This window comes from Monodelphis domestica, chromosome 7, assembly GCF_027887165.1.
Source record: "Monodelphis domestica isolate mMonDom1 chromosome 7, mMonDom1.pri, whole genome shotgun sequence".
NCBI classification, from domain to species: domain Eukaryota; kingdom Metazoa; phylum Chordata; class Mammalia; order Didelphimorphia; family Didelphidae; genus Monodelphis; species Monodelphis domestica.
In genome coordinates, this window is record NC_077233.1 from 104,944,551 (window position 1) to 104,966,393 (window position 21,843).

Below are 21,843 nucleotides of genomic sequence, written 5' to 3' on the forward strand. Positions count from 1 at the left end.
TTCTAATTTTTTGTTTCATTGGTTTTGTTTTTATAAAAACTTTGAAATTTAATATAATAAAATTATTCATTTTACATCTTGTAATGCTCACTATCTCTTATTTAATCAATAACATCTTCTCTTCTCCCTAGATTTTTTTTTAAATTTTAAACATTATTTTATTTGGTCATTTCCAAACATTATTCACTGGTAACAAAGATCATTTTCTTTTCCTCCCCTCCCCCTCTCCCACCACCTTTCCCTCTCCCATAGCCGACGCACTATTCCACTGGTTATCACATGTGTTCTTGACTTGAACCCATTTCCCTGTTGTTGGTATATGCATTAGAGTGTTCATTTAGAGTCTCTCCTCAGTCATATCCCCTCCACCCCTGTAGTCAAGCAGTTGCTTTTCATCGGTATTTTTACTCCCACAGTTTATCCTCTGCTTGTGGATAGTATTTTTTAGATCCCTGCAGATTGTTCAGGGACATTGCATTGCCACTAATGGAGAAGTCCATCACCTTTGATTGTACCACAATGTATCAGTCTCTGTGTACAATGATTTCCTGGTTCTGTTCCTTTCGCTCTGCATCACTTCCTGGAGGTTGTTCCAGTCTCCATGGAATTTCTCTACTTTATTATTCCTTTTAGCACAATAGTATTCTATCACCAACATATACCCCAATTTGTTCAGCCATTCCCCAATTGATGGGCATCCCCTCGTTTTCCAATTTTTGGCCACCACAAAGAGCGCAGCTATGAATATTCTTGTGCAAATCTTTTTCCTTATTATCTCTTTGGGGTACAAACCCAGCAGCACTATAGCTGGATCAAAGGGCAGACAGTCCCTTATCACCCTTTGGGCATAGTTCCAAATTGCCCTCCAGAATGGCTGGATCAATTCACAACTTCACCAGCAATGAATTAGTGTCCCCACTTTGCCACATCCCCTCCAGCATTCATTACTTTCCATAGCTGTCATGTTAGCCAATCTGCTAGGTGTGAAGTGGTACCTCAGAGTTGTTTTGATTTGTATCTCTCTGATTATAAGAGATGTAGAGCACTTTTTCAGGTGCTTATTAATAGTTTTGATTTCTTTGGCTAAAAACTGCCTGTTCATGTCCCTTGCCCATTTATCAATTGGAGAATGGCTTGATTTTTTGTACAAATGATTTAGTTCTTTGTAAATTTGAGTAATTAAACCTTTGTCAGAGGTTTTTATGAAGATTGTTTTACTATTTGTTGCTATCCTTCTGATTTTAGTTATATTGGTTTTGTTTGTACAAAAACTTTTTAATTTGATGTAATCCAGATAATTTATTTTGCATTTTGTAACTCTTTCTAATTCTTGCTTGGTTTTGAAGTCTTTCCCTTCCCAAATGTCCGACATGTATGGTATTCTGTATTCGCCTAATTTTCTTATAGTTTCCTTCTTTTTGTTCAAGTCATTCACCCATTTTGAATTTATCTTGGTGTAGGGTGTGAGGCATTGATCTAAACCTAATCTTTCCCACACTGTCCTCCAATTTTCCCAGCAGTTTTTATCAAATAATGGATTTTTGTCCCAAAAGCTGGGATCTTTGGGTTTGTCATATACTGTCTTGCTGAGGTCACTTGCCCCCAGTCTATTCCACTGATTCTCCTTTCTGTCTCTTAGCCAGTACCAAATTGTTTTGATAACCGCTAGTCTGAGATCTGGGACTGCAAGGCCCCCCTCATTTGTGGTTTTTTTTTTTTCATTATTTCCCTGGATATCCTTGATCTTTTGTTCTTCCAAATGAACTTTTTTTATGTTTTTTCCTAAAGCAGTAAAAAAAATTTTTGGAAGTTCCATGGGTATGGCACTAAATAGATAGATGAGTTTGGGTAGGATGGTCATTTTTATTATATTGGCTCTTCCTATCCATGAGCAGTTAATGTTCTTCCAATTGTTCAAGTATAGTTTTAATTGTGTGGAATCTTCTCCCTAGATTTGAAAGATATACTATTCTATATTTCCCTAATTTACTTATCATTTTTTACACTTAAATCATATATTTGTTTTTAACCAGTGTTGGTATGGGGTGTGAGATATTGATCTAAATGTAATTTTTGCCATATTGTTTTTCAATTTTCCCAACAGCTTTTGTCAGATACTGTGTTCTTATCAGAAAAATTTGGATCTTTGGGTTTATCAAATACTAGATTGCTGAGGTCATTTACCCCCAGTCTATTCCAATGATGTATAGGTATATGGAGTGTTCAGGGAGGGGTAGCACTCTTGGTATGGAGGGCTTGTCATCCCGTCCCAAGGCAGCTCTCCAGCCTCTGACCCCCACCTGACAACCAGCTCTCATTTGTGGCTCCCAGTAGCTTCTAGCATGCGGCAGTGGCCACATCCGGGGAAATGGCTTCTACAGGCTGGCCAAACCTCCTTAAGGTAGCCATCGGGTCTTAGACCCCTGGTGAACTAGGGCTTTGCTCACCCAGCATGTGAAGACTGCTTCAGTGGAACAGGCAGAAGAAATCAATAAGAAGGTTCAATGGCTGAGATGGTGATGCAGCAAGGCACAGTGGAGAAACTGGTGTGTTGGAGCACAAAGGACAACATGGCCACCTAATGCAGCTGAGGAAGTCTCCAGGTGTAACAATTTTTCATGCCACTGGACCCAGGCTTCCAATGCCAAGAGAGTGGGACTGTCTCTGTGCATCAAATTTTCCACTTAAATGTCTTTCATGCACAAGTATCTTTGTGCACGCTAATCTATTCCAACCCTGCCTACCCTTTTCAAGACCTATGGTGATGCACCTCAGTCTTTGGACTTCATAGCCACATGAGGGTACATCAATAGATGATAATGCACAAAGACAATCATCATTCTCGGCTTCCAAGAGACTACTACTATTCCAATGATCCATCCTTCTATTTCTTAGCCAGTAGCAGATTGTTTTGATGGTCACTGTTTTACCACCATCCTTTTTTTTTAACTAACTCTTCTTCATATCCTTGACCTCTCCTTTTTCCAGAAGAATTTTGTTATTATTTTTTTCTAGTTCTTTAAAATAGTTTTTGGAAGTTTGACTGGCACAGCAATATATAATTAAAACAATTTAGGTAATATTGTCATTTTTATTATTTTATCTCAGCTTACTCTTGAATATTTAAGATTTTTTTGAATTTTTTACATCTAATTTATTTGTTTTAAAATATTTTGTAATGGTGTTCATATAATTTTGCTTTTTGTCTTGGCAATTTGATTCCCAATCATTTTACATTGTTGAGAGCAGTGATGGTGAACCTTTTAGAGAGGCAGGTGATATGAGAAATGTCCTCAGGTGCACTTGGAGAGGTGGATGGAAGCAACATGGACTTCCATCCCTTTGGCTTTTTAGTAATGAACTCTGCCTACTCTGGCGAAGTCTGTGCTGTGGTAATGGTTCATTTGCCTAGAGATTGGGCTTTGGATGGTCCTGCTGGCACACATACCATATATTCATGACCACAAATCTAGAGTGATTTAAAATGGGGTTTCTCTTTTAACACTTGCTACTGATAATTATTGAGAATATATAGAAATGCTGATTATTTGTGGATTTACTTTGTATCCTCCAATTTTGCTAAAGTTATTAATTATTTCAACTAGCTTTTTAATCCACAAAGAGCAATACTTTAGTTTCCTCCTTGCTACTTTAATTCCTTCAATTTCTTTTTCAACACTTATTGTTAAAGCTAGCATTTCCAGTATATTAAATAATAGTGGTGATACTGGGCAGCCTTGCTTCACTCTTGTTCTTATTGGAAAGGATTCTAACTTACCCCCATTTCAGATGATGCTTGCTGATGGATTTAAGTATTATATGGTTTATCATTTTTAGGAAAGGTCCATTTTTTCATATACTTTCTAGTGTTTTCAATAGGAAATAATGTATTTTGTCAAAGACTTTTTCTGTATCTATTGAGATTATTGTGATTTCCATTAGTTTGCTTATTGTTATGATCAATTAGGTTGATGGTTTTCTGACTATTAAACCAGGTTGCATCCCTGGTATCAATCCCACCTGGTTTATAGTGAGTAATCCTTTAATATATTGCTATAGTCTCTGCTAATATTTTATTTAAGATTTTTGCATCAATGTTTATTAAGGAAATTGGTCTTTAATTTTCTTTGTTTTTGGTCTTCTTGGGCTAGATATCGGTGGCATATTTGTGTCATAAAAATTGGTAGGACTTCTTTGTTTAGTTTGACAAATAGTTTGTATAGTATTGGGATTAATTGTTCTTTAAGTATTAGAATTCACTTGTGAATCAAGCTGATCCTGAGGATTTTTTTTGCAGGGAAGTTCATGGATATCTTACTCAATTTCTTTTTCTGAGATGGCATTATTTAAGTATTCTATTGCCTCTTTTATTAATCCAGGAAATTGATATTTTGTAAATATTCATCCACTTCACCAAGATTATCAGATTTATTATGATACAATTAGGCAAAATAGATCCTAATAATTGCTTTAATTTTCTCTTCATTAGAAGTGAAAACGTCCTTTTCATTTTTTTGATACTGATAGTTTGATTCTCTTCTTTCTTTTTTAAATCAAATTAACCAATACTCTATTTTATTTGTTTCTTTTTTTTCATAAACCAGATCCTAATCATTTATTAGCTCAATAATAATAATTGTTTTACTTTCAATTTTATTGATTTCTCTTTTGATCTTTATGATTTCTAATTAAGTCTTTAATTGAGGATTTTTAATTTATTCTTTTTCTGGTATTTTTAGTTGCATGCCCAATTCATCAATCTCCTTTTTGTCTATTGATATAAGCATTCAGGAACATAAAATTTCCCCTGAATAGTGCTTTGAATGTATCCTCATTGTCATTATCTTCAATGAAATCAGTAAGTATTTCTATGATTTGTTCTTTGACTTGCCCATTTTGAAGAGTTAGATTATTTTTTCCAACTAATTTTTAATTTGCCTTTCCAAGAAACTTTATTGATCATAATTTATTGCATTATGATATTAAAAAGTTGCATTTATTATTTCTGTTTTTCTGCATTTTGTTGTGAAGTTTTTGTGCCCTAGTACATGGTCGATCTTTCTATATATATCATGTGATGCTGAAAAGAAGGAATATTGCTTTTTATTTTTATTCCATTTTCTCCAGATATATATTAAACCTAACTTTTCTAAAATTTAATTCACTTACCTTACTTCTTTCTTTTTTTTTGTTTGATTTATCTAGTTCTGATAGGTGAATGTTGATGAACACCACTAGTGTATCTTTACTATTTCCTCCTTAAGCTTCTTTAGTTTCTTCTTTAAAAAATCTGGATGCTATACCATTTGGTGCACATATGTTAAGTACTGCTATTTATTCATAGTCAAGATGTTACTATGTCTTCTTATCAAATCTATTTTTGCTTTAGCTTCATCTTAGATCATGATTGCTACTCCTGATTTTATTTCTCTCAATTGAAGTCCAATAGATTTTGCTCCAGGCTCCCACCTTTACTCTATGTATGTCTACCTTCCTCAGATGGTAGGATTCTGTTTTTTAATCTATTCTATGGGTGAGTTCATCCAATTTACATTCACAGATTTGATTACCATCTATGTATTCACCTCCATCTTGCTTTCCTCTTTTAATCCTTCCTGTTTTCCTTTCACTCTTTCCCTCCACACCAGTGTTTTGATTTTAATCACTGCCCCTTTTCCCCTTCTCTTATATTAGTCCCTTTCCATCATCACCCTTATTTGCCTTCTTTATAGAGTATTTAAATAAACCCTCAATTTCTCCCTCCCTTATATTACTCACCTCCCTACCATCCCCTTTCTTATTTACCTTCTACTCTATAGAATAAGATAGAATTCTATACCCCCACTGAATCTAATCACCATCCTTATTCTCTCCTCCACAGCAATAGTATTTTCCCCATTCCTGCCTCTTTATGTGATATAATTTATCCAATTTTATTCCTCTCTTCCCATTTTCTATGTACAATTCTCTTTTCTACATCTAATTGTTTTTTTTTTACATATCATCCTAAACAGCCTACTATCACAGGCTCTGGCCATATATACTTCCTCTAACTACTATGGCAATGAAAACAATTTTTAAGAATTATAGATATATTCCCCAATAGAATATAATCAATTTACCTCATTGAAATCCTTAATTTTTCCTCTATCTTATTTACCTTTTCATGCTTCTCTTACATATTGTATTTGAATATCAAATTTTCCTTTTAAGTTTGGTATTTTGTTCAGAATTGCTTTGAAATCTTCTATTTTATTAAATTATCATACTTTACCCTGAAAGAATATAGTCAGTTTTGATGGGTGATTCTTGCTCATAAATCCAGTCCCTTTGCCTTCCAGAACAGCATATTCCATGCCTTCTGGATCCTCAGTGTGGAAGCTGTCAGATTTGGTGTAATCTTGAAAGGGGAGAGAGTGTGTTCCTACAGTTAAAATAAAACCTAAATATTCCACATTGGAAAGCTCCATTGCATCTTTGACCTGAATACCTTGTAGATCCTCTGGTAGAACTCTAAGAGGAGATGTTCTCTATTTTTCTGGCATGTTTCTGTGTCTGGTGACACTAAAAGCAGATCATCTACATACAGAAATAATATAGAAGCTTTAAAAATGATAACTAAATGCTATTGTAAAATTGAAAGAATAATATTGGGGTCTTGAACATATTCTTTAGGTAAGTGAGCCCATGTCTACAAAGATTTTACTAGAATTTATATGACTGTGAGAAAAAAATAAAGCAGAACATACATCTACCACTGAGATGCCAGGTACAGAGCTTGACAAGACCGGATGCTTATATTATATATGAATTAATTGCAAAAAACTTCTGAATATATGACTACAGTTCCTCTGAGGAGCTCTATGGTCATTATCATGAGAAGCACTATTATTATTCCAATTTATATTTCTAAACTCCCAATTCATTCTCTTATAACTTATGGCTCAATAACCTAGCCTTCTAGAATATAACATATTGACCCTCTAAGAGGACTTCCCAGAGATATCATTCTAACTCTTTGGGATTTCTATTCCCAATAGCCAATTATAACTCCTTCAATGTCTTAAAGATGAATGATCTAAAATGAGGCCAAATGGGTTCTCTAGCTGGTGTAGTCATAGCTTTAAGCCATTTCTTATAAAAGCTAATGGCTTGCCTTTCTTTTTTTTAGTCATTCCTGGCTTTATTGGCAGTAGCCCTTGTTCCCACGATATGAGCAGCCTGTCGGACAGAGGTCTTACTTATTGTATGTATTTCCCATTTTAAAAAAATAAGTAAAACAGAAACTGTTTTTCCTTTGACTTCTGTGTCTTAAGGTTCCCATTTTCTATGGATTTCAAACATCTTCCCTGAGTATTTCAAGAGAGAGACTATGTGGTCCATATGACCTGCCAAAAAACAGCTTACTTTGTATGTGTAGATGTGTGTGTTTGTGTCTTTTTGTGTTTTAATGAGGATTAAAAAAAAAGCACTGATGGTTATCTTTCTCTCTTACTACTATATTATTAAAACTTAGCTACTCCTGTTTTCTTCCTTTAACCTTGCTTCTCTTTCCAACTTCACTATTGGTTTTCCTTGCTGACTTTCCTCTTTTCTCTCCAACCAAAAAGAACTTGACAAACTCACATAAGCATACAGGAGGCCTTTTAACAAGTAATTGACATGAAAATGATTCAAGGAATTTTCATCTCATCCAAAGCTACTCTTTGATAGAGTGAGTTTCTCAGGAAACCACAAATTTTAAAAATAATTTCTACTCTATAGATGCCACTACTTGAGAAAAACTTGGAAAAAGATTTTAAAAAAGAATTCAGACTCCAGACTCATGGTCATCATTTTGTTATGATTTATATTCTGTGGAGACTGTATCTTAATTTGTAATTATTTATTGAATAATAAAAGGCAGGCTAGAGAAAGAAAAGTCACCAACCACATGTGGCCAGCTGCTCTCTTAGCCACCTCCCCAAGCCTAGCTATGCCAGCCACAAGTCAGATCTTACATACACAAGCTTGACATTCTCTTTGCTCATTCCTCAGTTTGTAATTCCAAGGCAAGATATCCTTATTTCCTCCTCTTACTCCAATTTATGTCTTCCTGATGTTCTTTCCCTGAGCCCCTCTGAACTAGAGGACTCTAACCTACTTCTGGACAAGTTAGGATTTCTGGACACAAGAAGTCACCATATAAATGGCTGCACAGCTTTGATAGAATATTACCAAGCATGGTAGATAAGAAGAAGGAAGACTCTGTATATCACCTCATAGAAATGCATGTCAGAAGTGCAGAAGTATGGTTTGGATTTAAAATCAAAAGTGTCATTTTGGCGTGCCAAAAAGAAAATAGATTAAGATTAAATTTCCATAGTCTGCAATGTAGTTCTCTCTTTGATGCTTCTGATTTCAAGTGATACATGATACATATGGAATCCAGAGAAAAGCGGGCTTCAGCTTCAGGAATACAAATGACAAAGTGATAACTTGCAGCTCCTGATTAGATGGAGTCCTCATGAAGTTCCACTAAGGTTTTATATAAACTTTTCTTGATGTAAAGAGTGAGGCCCTAGTAGAGCTCTGAAACTTGTACATGTGTGGAATTTTATTATTACATGCACTTGGGAAAATAGAATATTTTTGAAATGAAAAATTTATTTGAGGCTTATATGTTCTGATTAAATTTTCCCATAATGGCTTCATTAATTTGGTTAATGCAAAAGATTTCCTATTTCCTGTGATTAAAATTATCTAGTTTATCTTTTGTGATCACTTCTATCTCTTGTTTAGCAAAGAAATCTCCTTAATAACACAGACCAGTCTATTCACCTGTATTCCATCCTCCTCTTTTAGCATCTTCTGATAGCATAAAATACCTCTATGGTGGATCATAGTTGGGACTGCTGACCTTGAGCACACAGTGCCTTTTTTTCTTTTGGGCTTTTATAATCTGGTCTGAGATCATTGAACATACATAGATACATATAGATAATACACATACATATATGTGCCTGAATGCATGTATGTGTATATATAAACATATGTATATTGAAATAACTAAATACTATTTATAAATATTATCTGACTTAACTTTTAGGTTCAGGTATGATAGTTAGGGCCAGTATCTGGTTTGGGGAAGACTAGCCAAGCTCAGGGCAGACAGAAGCAGACCTTAAGCTAATAAACACAGACAAAATATATAAACAACTAACAGGTTGGTTTTAGTACATAAAAGAAGGTAGAAAGAGGATTTGGGATTTTCTAATCTAATTTAATATTTAATATATCTATCCCACCAAATCTAATAATCCCTGCAAAGGCATTTCTTCTTAGAAATTCCCTACTCTATTATATCTCCCCAACCTAAATCTACAATCCCCTATGTTAACTAACGCTCCGCTATATACCTCTTTGATAGAATTAAGGAAAAGTGTCTATGTGAGGATTTGCTAGGGCCAGGGAAGGTCTTAGATTCAAAAGGATCCAGACTTGATCTCATGGTCTTGTAGGTGGATCAATACCTAAATCTCTTCCAAAGTTCTAGAATCTTCCTGCTGGCCTCATTCCACTTCCCTGCAAAATGTCACTACTTTCCTTACAACTATATATATATATATATATATATATATATATATATATATATATATAATACTAGTAAGGTGTCCATCTGGTTGAAACAACCATAGTACATCTTATTGTACATCTTCTTTTCTATTTTTATTCAAAGACTTGGAGTATTTTAATGATCTGAATTTTTTTAGACTTTTTTATTTCTTTTGGTTGAATTGATTCAATACAGTTGTCTAACAAATAGTCACACTTAATTTACAACTTTTCTTTCCTGATTGATTCTGTAACTAATTCAGAGTATTTATCCCTGGATAAAGGTATTAAGGAACAGAGCATCTTATTAGTTACCTTAATTAGACTTCATTATATTCTTAACGTGTGCATTATTCTCTTTCCTTCTCTGTCATAATTTCCTTCAAACAAGCTAACTTTTGATAAAAATAAGCAGTCAGAGCACCATTTGAAAACATATTTTTTTCCATATCAACACCAATCAAAATGGGGAATCAAACAACATATTATAAAGTGCTTTTTGGGGAAATAAGAATAACAACAATTTGGGCTTTTTGGCATTAGATGTTGGTTAACATTTGTAGTCCCTAAAGGTGAGAAGCAGCTAAAAGATCACTAAGCCTAAAAATTCTTCCCCCAAACTCCAATTTATAAAAGAAATAAATTGAGTCTAGTGAGAAGTGACTTGCCCAAAGTAACATATCTAATGAGTGGTAGAGTCATCATTTTCCAGACAGAATCTCTTTGAATTATTTAAACTTGACAGGAAATAAAAGTATTTATTTTGATTTTACAGATTAGGAAACTGAGTCTCAGGAAGCTAAAATGGCATAAAAGAATCATTGTCTTTTGTTCACAGGAAGCTTCCAATGCTACATAAAATATTGAAAAATTCAAAATGTATATAGCTTTTAGGTTTTCAAATCTCTTAAATGACCTTTCCAATGAGATGTCAGTGATGCTATCCCACCATATTTTTCTTTGATAAGATAGCAGGCAATATGATATAGGTTGTACATGTATTTTCATATTATACATATATCCATATTGTGAAAGAAGATACATATTACTACTCTAGAGAAAAAAAAATTCATGGAGGAATAAAGTGAAGAATGGTATCCTTCAATTTGTTTTCAGATGCTATCAGTTCTTCTACAGTGTTGGAAAGCCTTTCAAAATAAGTTTATCAAGAAGCTCCCATGTCTTATTCTTATGTATGACTTTTTCCTTTCTCTTTTAAGAAAGATAGTTTAAAGAGTTGTCATTTTCCTCAAGTAATATTAACCTTAATCAACTTCATTCTTATTCAAGTGTATTGTATTAGTTTCCTTAACTCATAAAAATGGTGATTATATTACTCAGTTTGAAAATGCTGAAATGCCCTAATCTTTCTTTGTAAAATCTTTCAAAAGGAGTAATAACAAAGAACCCAGGAGAAGGGCTTTGTTTTCTAAACTCAGGAAGAGCAATAAAGGTAGACTCTGACTTCTTGCCGAGAGAATAAATTGTATAACTCTACTGAGAATATTCTTCCATCAGCATGGATTTCCATAAGAAAGTTTCCCAGAGTACATGATAAAATAGTTATTATCATAAGAATGAAGTTTCTGATCTTCAGTAAATTAGACACTTCCACATTTTAGCACTCTTGACATTTTTATGTTTCTATTACTTGGCTGGTCTTTTCTGATGTATCCCATAGGTATTTCTCTCAGATTCTAAATCTTTAGATAATAATTCAATAGAAAATATTCTAAAATACTGAATTTCATTACCTATGAGTTCCAAAAATTTTAATAACTAGACCTCCCCCTTTTCCATATTAAACATATATCTGATTGCTATTTCCCTATTAAAGTAAAAGTGAAAAAAATCCGATTCTTTAAAGAAAAAAGATTTCTTCTGTCATTTATTTTTTCTGTCACCTACTAGGTCTTTATATATGTGGAAGAAATAATGAAACTATAAGAAAGCATGAACACAATGAATCTGTATCTTTTCAGAAGGGGAAGAGTATAATCTTCCAGACTGTTCGCTCTGTGGTTACAATCTCTGAAAGTTTGAAATTTTAAGTTAAACTGTTTGTTAATAAAAAGAGAAGGAAGGCAAGCTTCAAGCATTTATTAATGGCTTATTAGATGCCATTAATTGTTTGAAGCACTGAGTAAAATAAATGCCAGTAAAAAGGCAGTCCTAATGGAAGATAAAACATAAAGGGCAGCTGGGTAGAGCAGTGGATAGAGAATCAGATATCGAGTCAGAAAGACCTGAGTTCAAATTTAGTCTCAGATACTTAGTACTCTGGTCAAGTCATTTAGCCCTATTTGCCTCAATTTCCTCATATACAAATGAATTAGAGAATAAAATGGTAAAACATTCTAGTAGCTGTACAAGAAAATTTTAAATGAAAGTAATGAACAACAAAGGTGTCAGAGACTATGCTAAGCACTTGGTACACAATATATTTGTAAGAGAAAGGCGGTCCTTGGGGAGGTGGGTAAATGGGAGAAGAAAGAGAAAAGGTCACAAAATCTATAAACCAGGATCATAACCAAATCAGGAAGGATGCTCAATGTGTCTAGGTCTATCCCCCAAAATAGAGGAACTGGATGGAGCTTGCCAGTGTGATAAGTGGATTTGCATGGCAGAGCACTGTTCCAGGATAAGAAAGCAGCTGAGTTTAGGTATTACTACCTAATATCCCTTTTCTACAGGAAGGATGTAATCACAGTAAGTCAGTGGGCTTCTGGGAAATGTCATTTTTAGGGTAACAGATTTTCAATTATATATTCCCCTTGAGATCCGGTGAAAGACTAGCCTCTCCAATGGATCTTGTAAACATAAGCAATGTTTAAATTATAATAATTTGGGAATAAAATGGAAAATAAGAAAACCAATGATTGCTAGGCTCATTGACAAAAGACCAATTAGGGGGCAGTCCCCTTTGGCATGAGTATATATAGAAAACAAATACATCCAACCCCACACAGTTTCAATTACCAGGTCCCAAAGTTCACTCTGGATCTTCTGGTGCAGTGTGTGGTCTGTGTAGTCATCTTCACGGTACCTTCTCCAAACAATTCACTTTCTGGATTCGGAGAGGTAGCATGTTTCTTATTCTAAAATTACTCTCAAAAGAATTTAAACTTTTAATTTTAGAATAATAATACATTCCCCTCTGAAGAAGATGTTGAAAATCACAGGGAGCACTTAGGGATACATGGCTAAGTTTTGAGGTATATAAATCAATTGGCAAGAGAAACCAAAAACATCAAAAAATCCAAATAAAAGAGAAAAAAAATAACTTCTGGTTGAAATATAGAATATCAAAATCTTGTGTGTAAAAAATCAAGGTAAAGGAAAAATAAACATATAACAGGTCCTTGAATCAGGGCCCAATTAATGTGATTTATGTAATTATGCACTTACCTAATCAGTAGCCAGGACTACAGAAAGTTTGCTATACTATGAAAGACAGAAAAGGGACTAGATTTATGGGAGCCAGGAGGGAGGCAGAATCATTGATTTTATGTACTTGATATATTTCCAATTATACACTATCCTTCTATTTCCCTCAATATCAAATATAGAACTCTATACATAGTGAGTACCTAATAAAATTTTTATAAATGTATGAATCAACTTCTACTGTTCTCTCCAAAAATACATACAAAAAGAGAGGAAAATATCCACTTCCTCTTCCATATGAGTTAATTAGGACAAGAGGTATTAGATGTCTCTAAGTATGTCTACTCTGTATTGTGAAAGCCTTCCTCTAGATTTCTTAACATTATGTGGACAATAACAGAGCATAAAAGATTTTATTGTTTATCTCTTGCTCCCTTTATATGATCAGTCTGCCCTCTTTATCCTATTTTTTCAATTAATTCTTATTTTAATATATGACAGTCAACACACAGCAACCAAGTACTTATTTCTTTCCCTTTGGGTGACTCATAATTTTAATTTCTTGGAAACTATAATACTCTTTGACTTATAGATAAATAGTGTCACTAAAAAATACAAAGGAAAAGATCTCTCTGTCATGGGGGAAGTCTTGGTGTTATGAGAAAGACTTCATAAGAAATGAAAAAAAGCTGAATACAAAAAATCTGTAAAGATTTATATGAAGTAATGTAAAATGAAATGAGCAGAACCAAGACATCACTTTAACAAAGATAATGAATTAATTAATTAACTGTGTATGACAACTAGTATCTATAATGTAAAAGATCTAGGACCATTACAAGGGACTTTTGATGATAAAGGATATCCACTACCACAAAAGAAGCAGACTGAGTTTGGAAACAGATTGATATATATCATTCTTCCTTTTAATCCTACATGAATTTTTCTCTGTTGTAAGCAATATTTGTCTTGTTTCAACACATGGTGAACAGGGAAATATGGATTATATGATAATATATGTATAATCTATGCCATATTACTTGCCTTCTTAGGGAATGGGGAGGTGTACAAGGGAAGGAGAAAACATGGATTTCAGAATGTCAAAAAATTTATATTAAAAATTGTAATGTAATCAATTGATAATCAAGAAAAAAATGAAGGCAAATTCTACAAAGGAAAAAAAAGGCTACACAATTTACCTAACAATTCAACCCACTTTGCTTTTCTGCCTAAGTTTCTCCTTTGATTTCCACTTCTGAATCTAGTTCTTGGTCCATTCACATTGTTGGTCCAAGATATTTCCTGATTGGCCCTCACTATGAGTTATCCCTCCAACACAGGATATGTCAGCTTCTTTTCCCCTCCCAGGATCTGTTTTTAGGCATCATACTCCTTGCCTTCACTGTATCATAATACACTGTTATTTACACCCTTCTTGAAAATCAAGTCCTTTACAGAAGCAATATTTTGTTTTTTTTCTCTTACCATTTAGTGTTCCTCTTTCACAAGTCAAATTAGCAAGAATTTATTAAGTTTCTATTGTTGGCAGTCTCACTTCTTTTCCTTTACTAGCTAAACATAGATATTAAATAAGATCATGCCCTATCTCAACTGCATACATTTTTCTCTCTTTGCACACCTACTTGGCAATTTCATCCCTTCTCTATGGATTATTCTCAATTTTATCATTCCAGATTCAACTCTCCATTTGTATTTGAGTTATACATTTTTGGCTGCCTAATATTCCCCTACTTACACTTGAAATTCAACTCATATTTCCCCATACCATTTTCTCTTCCATGATTTTCATATTAAAGTTGCCTTCATTTTCTAAGTTATCAAATTTGAAATTTTAAACATTTTTATCTATGCTTAACCCTTTCTTAACTATGTATATTTAATACGCACACACACACTCACAAATATTGACTAGAAATAAGACACACTTCTGTATGTAATATAAAAGGAAGAGGCAAAGGCTAAAAGCAAGATATATATGTGTGTATATATATATATATATACATATGTATAAGCAAAATTAGCCAACATTAATATGTATTAACATTATATTCAGTAGTCTATGTCAAATTGTCCCCCCTTGTGCAAAAAGCAAAGGGAATTTACCTTCAACTTTCTTATGGATTTTATGTTTGTCTTTTATACTTATATTAATCTGTATTTATTTAGATAAATTGTTGTGATAATTATGTATATTGTTTCTTGATTCTTCTTTTCTGTTAAACAGTTCACAAGTGTGACCATACTTTTTAAGATTCATCATATTCATTGTTTTTTAAAGTCTAGCATTCCATCACACTCAGACAGAATAATTAGTTTCAAAATTTCCCAATTGATGGTTTCCCATTTTGATGCTTAAAAATTTATTGAAATATAATTTTCAACTGGTGCCATAAGGGAAGACTTTATTGGGATAGGATAAGTAGGATTTCTTGTATTTCTGCCAGAAATGTCAGTGTGAACAAAGGTGTAGAGTTGAACAGTCTCTAGTCATACACATGAGAAGTTGAGTATTCCACTGGGCTGAAGTTTCTTTGTTAGAATAAAAGGTACTGTTATGAATAGTTGGAATATGAGAATATTTCTTTGTCACAGACATCCTTCGGTATATATACTTGTGAAGAAGACACTGACATTTCAGTAACATCTTTAGCATTATTCCAATTTATTTTCCAGAATGATAGAACCAATTTACTGCTCTAAAAACTGTATCAAAATATGTTTGTTTTTTCACATTCACTACAAATTAAGATTATTCCTATTTCCAGACATTTTCAAATTTGTTGGATGAGAGCTAAAACCTTAGTTATTTTTATTTGTATTTTTCTTATTCTCTTATTTATAGAGTTTTACTGTCAGTAAATTAGGGGAACATGGAATATTTTAACTTAGCTAGTCTTTGCAGAAGGGAATGATTTATGATGAAACAAGGGATAGCATTATACGATGTAAAATTAATTATTTTGCTTTTATCAAATTAATAAAAACCATTGTACAAGGAAAACCAATGTAATTGAGATTAGAAGAGACACAACAAAATGGGAAAAACATTTTTGAAACAAACTTCTCTGATTAGGTTTTAATTTCTCAATTTTATAGGGCACTAAATCAAATTTATGAGAAAAAAAGTCATTCCCCAATTGATGAATGGTCAAAAAGATGAACAAGCAATTTTTAGATATAGAAACCAAAGTTATCAATAATCATGTAAAAATATGTTCTAAATCACTCTTGATCAGAGAAATGCAAACTTAAACAATACAGAGTACTACCTTACAATAATCATATTGTCTAATAAAACAAACAGGAAATGAAACCAAAAAGGTGGGAGGGAAAGTGGCAAAATTAGAACACTAATGCATTGTTGGTGGAGTTGTGAACTGATCTAACCATTCTTGAGGGCAATTTGAAAATAAGTCCAAAGAGCTATAAAATTGTGCACACCCTTTGATTTTTTTATTACCAATTCTGTGTCTGTATTCAAATGAGATAATTTTAAAAAAGGAAAGCAACTACTTTAAAAATATTTATAGCAGCTTTTTTTTTGTAGTGGCAAAGAATTGCAAATTGGGGGGATATATATCAATTGAGAAATGATTGAACAAATTATGGTCTATGATAGTGATGGAATTCTCCAGAGTTATAAGAAACTATAAGGAGGATGATTTCAGAAAAAGCTGGAAATATCTATAAGAATTTGTGTAGAGTGAAATAACTGGAAGAACATTATACACAATAACAGACATATTGTAAAATGATCAACTGTGAAAACTTGACTACTCTCAGCAATGCAATGACCTGGGACAATTCTGAAGAACATATGACAAGGAATGCTAACCATTTCCAGAGAAAGGACTGTTAGTCAGATGGATGCTAATCAAAGTATACTATTTTTCATATCAGTGTATCTTTGGTTTTATTTGGAGGTTTTGGTTTTATAAGAATATTTTCTTTAAACAATGACTAATATTCAAGTGTGTTTTTTGTGATAATACATGTATGACCTAGATCAAATTGCTTATCACCTCTGAGTTGAGAGAGGGAAGGGAGAGAAGGAAATGGTTTTGGTTCTGATAATTTGGGAAAACACATATTGAAAATTATTATTGCATGTAACTGGAAAAATAAAATATATTTGAATTGAAAAATATATTTGAGGTTTATTTTTTCTGATTATACTTTCCCTCTTCATCCCAGTGCCGTTAATTTGGTTAATTCAAAAGATTTCCAATTGAATGTTATTAAAATTATCCAGTTCATTTTTTGTGATTACATATTTCTTGTTTATATTAAAGCTATCTCCCTAATAACATAGACCATGTCATTTTAACTATATCCCAACCAATCCCAAGTGCTCTAAAGAACACTTAATTTAAAAACCTTTGGTACCATAAATTACTTTTGGGATAGATCCTAGTTGTGACCTTTAGTAATGTCATGCCTTGTCTTCTTTTGGGCATTTATAATCTGGCCTGAGATCATCGAACACCAATCTATCTTTTCCATAATATCTCTAATTAATCAATCATAGTCCTAATTGTTCAATCCATTTTTATAGGTGTAGTAAGAAGTCTCAACCCTTCTGTGTGCAGTTTTTTTAAATTATTTCTTTGATTTTATTTTTTTGTATCACTAACCTTTGATATTTTATTGCTCATTCTAAATTCTTGCTTTGTATTTTTTATCTAATCACTAGGTTCTGGTCTAAAATATTTGGTTTGTTCCCACATTTCTGTTCTCATTGACTAGATGAAGAAAAGCAATTTCAAAAACAAGTATAAGGAATAGTTTTAAAATTTATATAAATGTAAATCTAATTTAAAACAAGTAGAATATTATTTAAAATATTACGTAATAATTACAAATATTTTATTAGATAATTTGCAAAATAATTCTCTTGTTAAAGCAACTTGTAAAAGTTTCAATTAAAAAATTTTAAGAAGTTAGGAATAGTTATAACCTTGCAGGATAGAATCTATTCACAGGGGGTTCTATGACCTTTGGTAGCAGAATCCTACTTAACTGTTTTTTCTTTCTTCTTTTCTGTCAAAGAGGGAGGAAACAAGGGATTTTAGAACAGAGAACCCAGAGGGAGAAGCCTAGATAATTTTTTAGCTGATCGAGGCTCTTAGAAAGTCAAAATTAGGCCTTGTATTCTTTCATTCTTTTAGGTTTGCAACATTACAGCAAAAAGAATGACAGTTTGGAGAAACAGTCAGAAAACATTTTGGTGTGGAACTCCTAAAACCAGCTAATCTAAGAATAATACTACAACTGTTTCTCTGGAGAGCAGGATTCAGGGCAAGTTATAAAGAAGTGCTTTAATCAAAATCTATGTATAAAAGGAAAATTATGGTAAAAATAATGGAAAAATATTTTCATACAGAGGAATTTTTCATTTTAATTTTTATGTTTAACTCATTTACTAATTATATATTTATATGTTAAACTGCATTTTGTGACTAGTTTTCTTTTTGTTTTTGCCTTAAGAATCCAGTAATAGAGGACTCCCTCTTCAACATGGCTGCAGTTTAGACACAGGAATCTATCTCTCCTCATCACCTACCAATATAGAGTACCTCAAAAAGCTAAAAAAATGGAATTCATAAGAACAAAGGGACTCAAAAGTAGGGCACAGCATTGAATGTACATGGGATTTGGGCATTTCCACACTCTAATGGGGTTAAATAGCTTTGACATAAATGCAAGCTGATCTACCCTCCCTAACCCCACCTACAGAGTCAGTGCATTAGGCTCAGACCCAGTGTGCTAGAATCACTGGGTAACCAAGAATACTATTAAAAGGAGGAGAGGAAGAGAGGGCTAATAGGAAATACTAAACCTTATTTTCAGTGAAATAAATTCTGAAAGGGAAGAACATCTACAAATAATGGGGTATAGAATTCTATCTTACACTACAGGAAAAGTGAGAAAGGAAAAACTAAGGGGGGATGAGAGAAGGAGTACAAAAAAGAAGGAAAAGAAGGGGTGAAGGGAACTTAGACTCTAAAAAATAAGAAGAGAACAAAAAGGGAGTGGAAAGAAAGGGAAGTATAATAAGGTTGGGAATTAGGGGGATTGATTAAAAGCAAACCACTGATTTAAAAAGATATAGCAAAAGAAGAAAGGGCAAAACAAAGAGAATATATCAAACTGTTGGGGAATATAGAGGTGGTTATCATGACTCTGAATGTGAATAGAATGAATTAATCCATAAAACAAAAGCAAATAGAGTGTATTAGAAACCAAAATCCTATCATATTTTGTCTACAATAAATACACATGAGACAGGTAGACACTCATAAAATAAGTACCAAAAGCTGGAACAAAATCTATTGAGCCTCAACTGAGAATAAGAAGGCAGGAGTTGCAATCATGATATCTGACAAAGCCAAAGTAAAAATAGATATGATTAAAATAGATAGGGAAGGTAATTACAACCTGATAAAAGGTATTATAGACAATGAGGAAATATCAATACTCAATATATATACACCAAATGGTATAGAATCCAAATTTCCATAGGAGAAACTAGTGGATTTAAAGGAGGAAATAGTTAGTAAAACTATACTAATGGGAGACCTGAGCTTTCTTCTATCAGATCAAGAAACAAAAAAATAATTAAGAAATAAGTAAGAGAAGTGAATGAAATCTTAGAAAAATTAGTTAGTGGATATGTGGAGAAAAATAAATAAGGACAAAAAGGAAGACACCTTATTTTCAGCAGCACATGGTAAATTCACAAAGATTATTAAAGCATGTCAAAGAAGCGCAAAAAAGCAGAAATAATAAATGCAACCTTCTCAGATCATAATGCAATAAAATAATAATTAGTAAGGGTACTTAGATAGTCAAATAAATATTAATTAGAAATTAAACAATACTATTCTTCAAAACCAGTTAGTTAAAGAACAAATCATAGAAATAATAATTTTATTGAAGAAAATAGCAATAATGAGACATCCTTTCAAAATATATGGGATTCAGCCAAAGCAGTACTCAAGCAGAAATTTATATTCTTGAGTTCATATGTTAACAAATTAAGGAGGGCAGAGGTCAAAGAATTGGGCATGAATTAAAAAATTTTGAAAGAGAACAAATTAAAATCCACAGATGAAAACTAAATTACAGATACTAACAGCTAAAGGAGATATTAATAAAATCAAAAGTAAAAGAACTATTGAATTAACAAATGAGACAAGAAGCTGGTATTTTGAAAAAAACAAATACAATAGAAAAAGTACTGCTCATTCTAATAGAAAAGGAAAGAAGAAACCAAATTAATAGTATCATAGATGAAAGTAGAGACCTAAACTCTAATGAAGAGGAAATTAAGGCAATCATTAAAAACTATTTTGCCTAATTCTGTGGCTATAAATATGGCAATATAGAGGATATGGATGAATATTTACAAAAATATACATTGCCTAGATTAACAGAAGAAGAAATAGAATATGTAAATGATCCCATATCAGAAAAATATGTTGAACAAACAATCAATGATCTCCCTAAGAATAAAATCCCCAGGGCCTGATAGATTCAAAAGTGAATTCTATCTAACTTTCAAAGAAAAACTAATCCCAATATTATACACACTATTTGACATAATTTGCAAAGAAGCATTTATACCAAATTCCTTTTATTACACAAATATGGTACTTATTCCAAAGCCAGGCAGGTCAAAAACAGAAAAAGAAAATATAGAGCACTCTCCTTAATGAACATAGATGCAAAATATTTAAAAATAATACTAACAAAAAGAATCCAGCAAGTGATCAAAAGGATTTTTCATAATGATCACATAAGATTCAAACCTGGAATGCAAGGTTGGTTCAATATTAGGAAAACTACATAATTGACCATATCAACAAGCAAATCAACAAAAATCACATGATTATGTCAATAAATGCAGAAAAATCCTTTGACAAAATACAATATTTATCCCTATTGAAAACACTAGAAATTATAGGAATAGATGGGCCTTTCCTAAGAATAATAAAGAGTATATATCTAAAACCATGATCAAATATCATCTGCAAAGGGAATAAATTAGTAGTATTCCCAATGAGATGAGGAGTGAAAAAAGGATGTCCATTATCACTGTTATTATTTAACATTGTACTAGAAACACTAGCAGTAGCAATTAGAGAAGAAAAAGAAATTGAAGGAATTAAAATAGGTAATGAGGAGACCAAGCTATCACTCTTTGCTGATGATATGATGGTGTACTTAAAGAGTCCTAGAGAATCCATCAAAATCTAGTAGAAATAATTAACAACTTTAGCAAAGTTGCAGGTTACAAAATAAACTCAGATAAATCATCAGCATTTCTATATATTTCCAACACATCTCAGCAGCAAGAGTTAGAAAGAGAAATTCCATTTAAAATCACCCTAGGTAATATAAAATACTTTGGATTCTATCTGCCAAAATAAAACTGAGGGACTATTTGAACACAACTACAAAACACTCTCCTCACAATTAAAACTAGGTCTAAATAATTGGAAAAACATTTATTGCTCATGTGTAGGATGAGCTAACATAATAAAAATGATAATCCTACCCAAAATTGTGTACTTATTTAGTTCCATACTGTGAATCTTGAAATTTCTCAGACTTGGGAATGTTAAAAAAATTCCCCATTGGGACCAATTCCCCATTGGGACAATTCCCCATTGGGACCAAACTCCATTTGGGCAGTGAGAACTCTACTTAGATCAGAAATGTGAAGACCTCTACTCCACCCATACTTAAGCCTGCTTTAGAGGAAAAAAACTCCTTGCTGAATAATGAAAAGTACTTAAACCCATACTTAAGCCATGCCTATTTTTTAGAACTAATACA

General features: G+C 32.7%; 1 protein-coding gene across 1 annotated transcript in view; it reads left to right on the forward strand.

Moving 5' to 3' along the window:
* Window positions 1–3,287: 3,287 nt before the first annotated feature.
* LOC103094424 (RNA-binding protein FUS-like) overlaps window positions 3,288–21,843 on the forward strand; it is an 81,598-nt gene continuing 63,042 nt past the window's right edge. Inside the window, exon 1 of the mRNA XM_056806279.1 lies at window positions 3,288–3,392. Within this exon, the coding sequence (XP_056662257.1) occupies window positions 3,288–3,392 (105 nt within the window). The remainder of the gene's footprint in view (window positions 3,393–21,843) is intronic.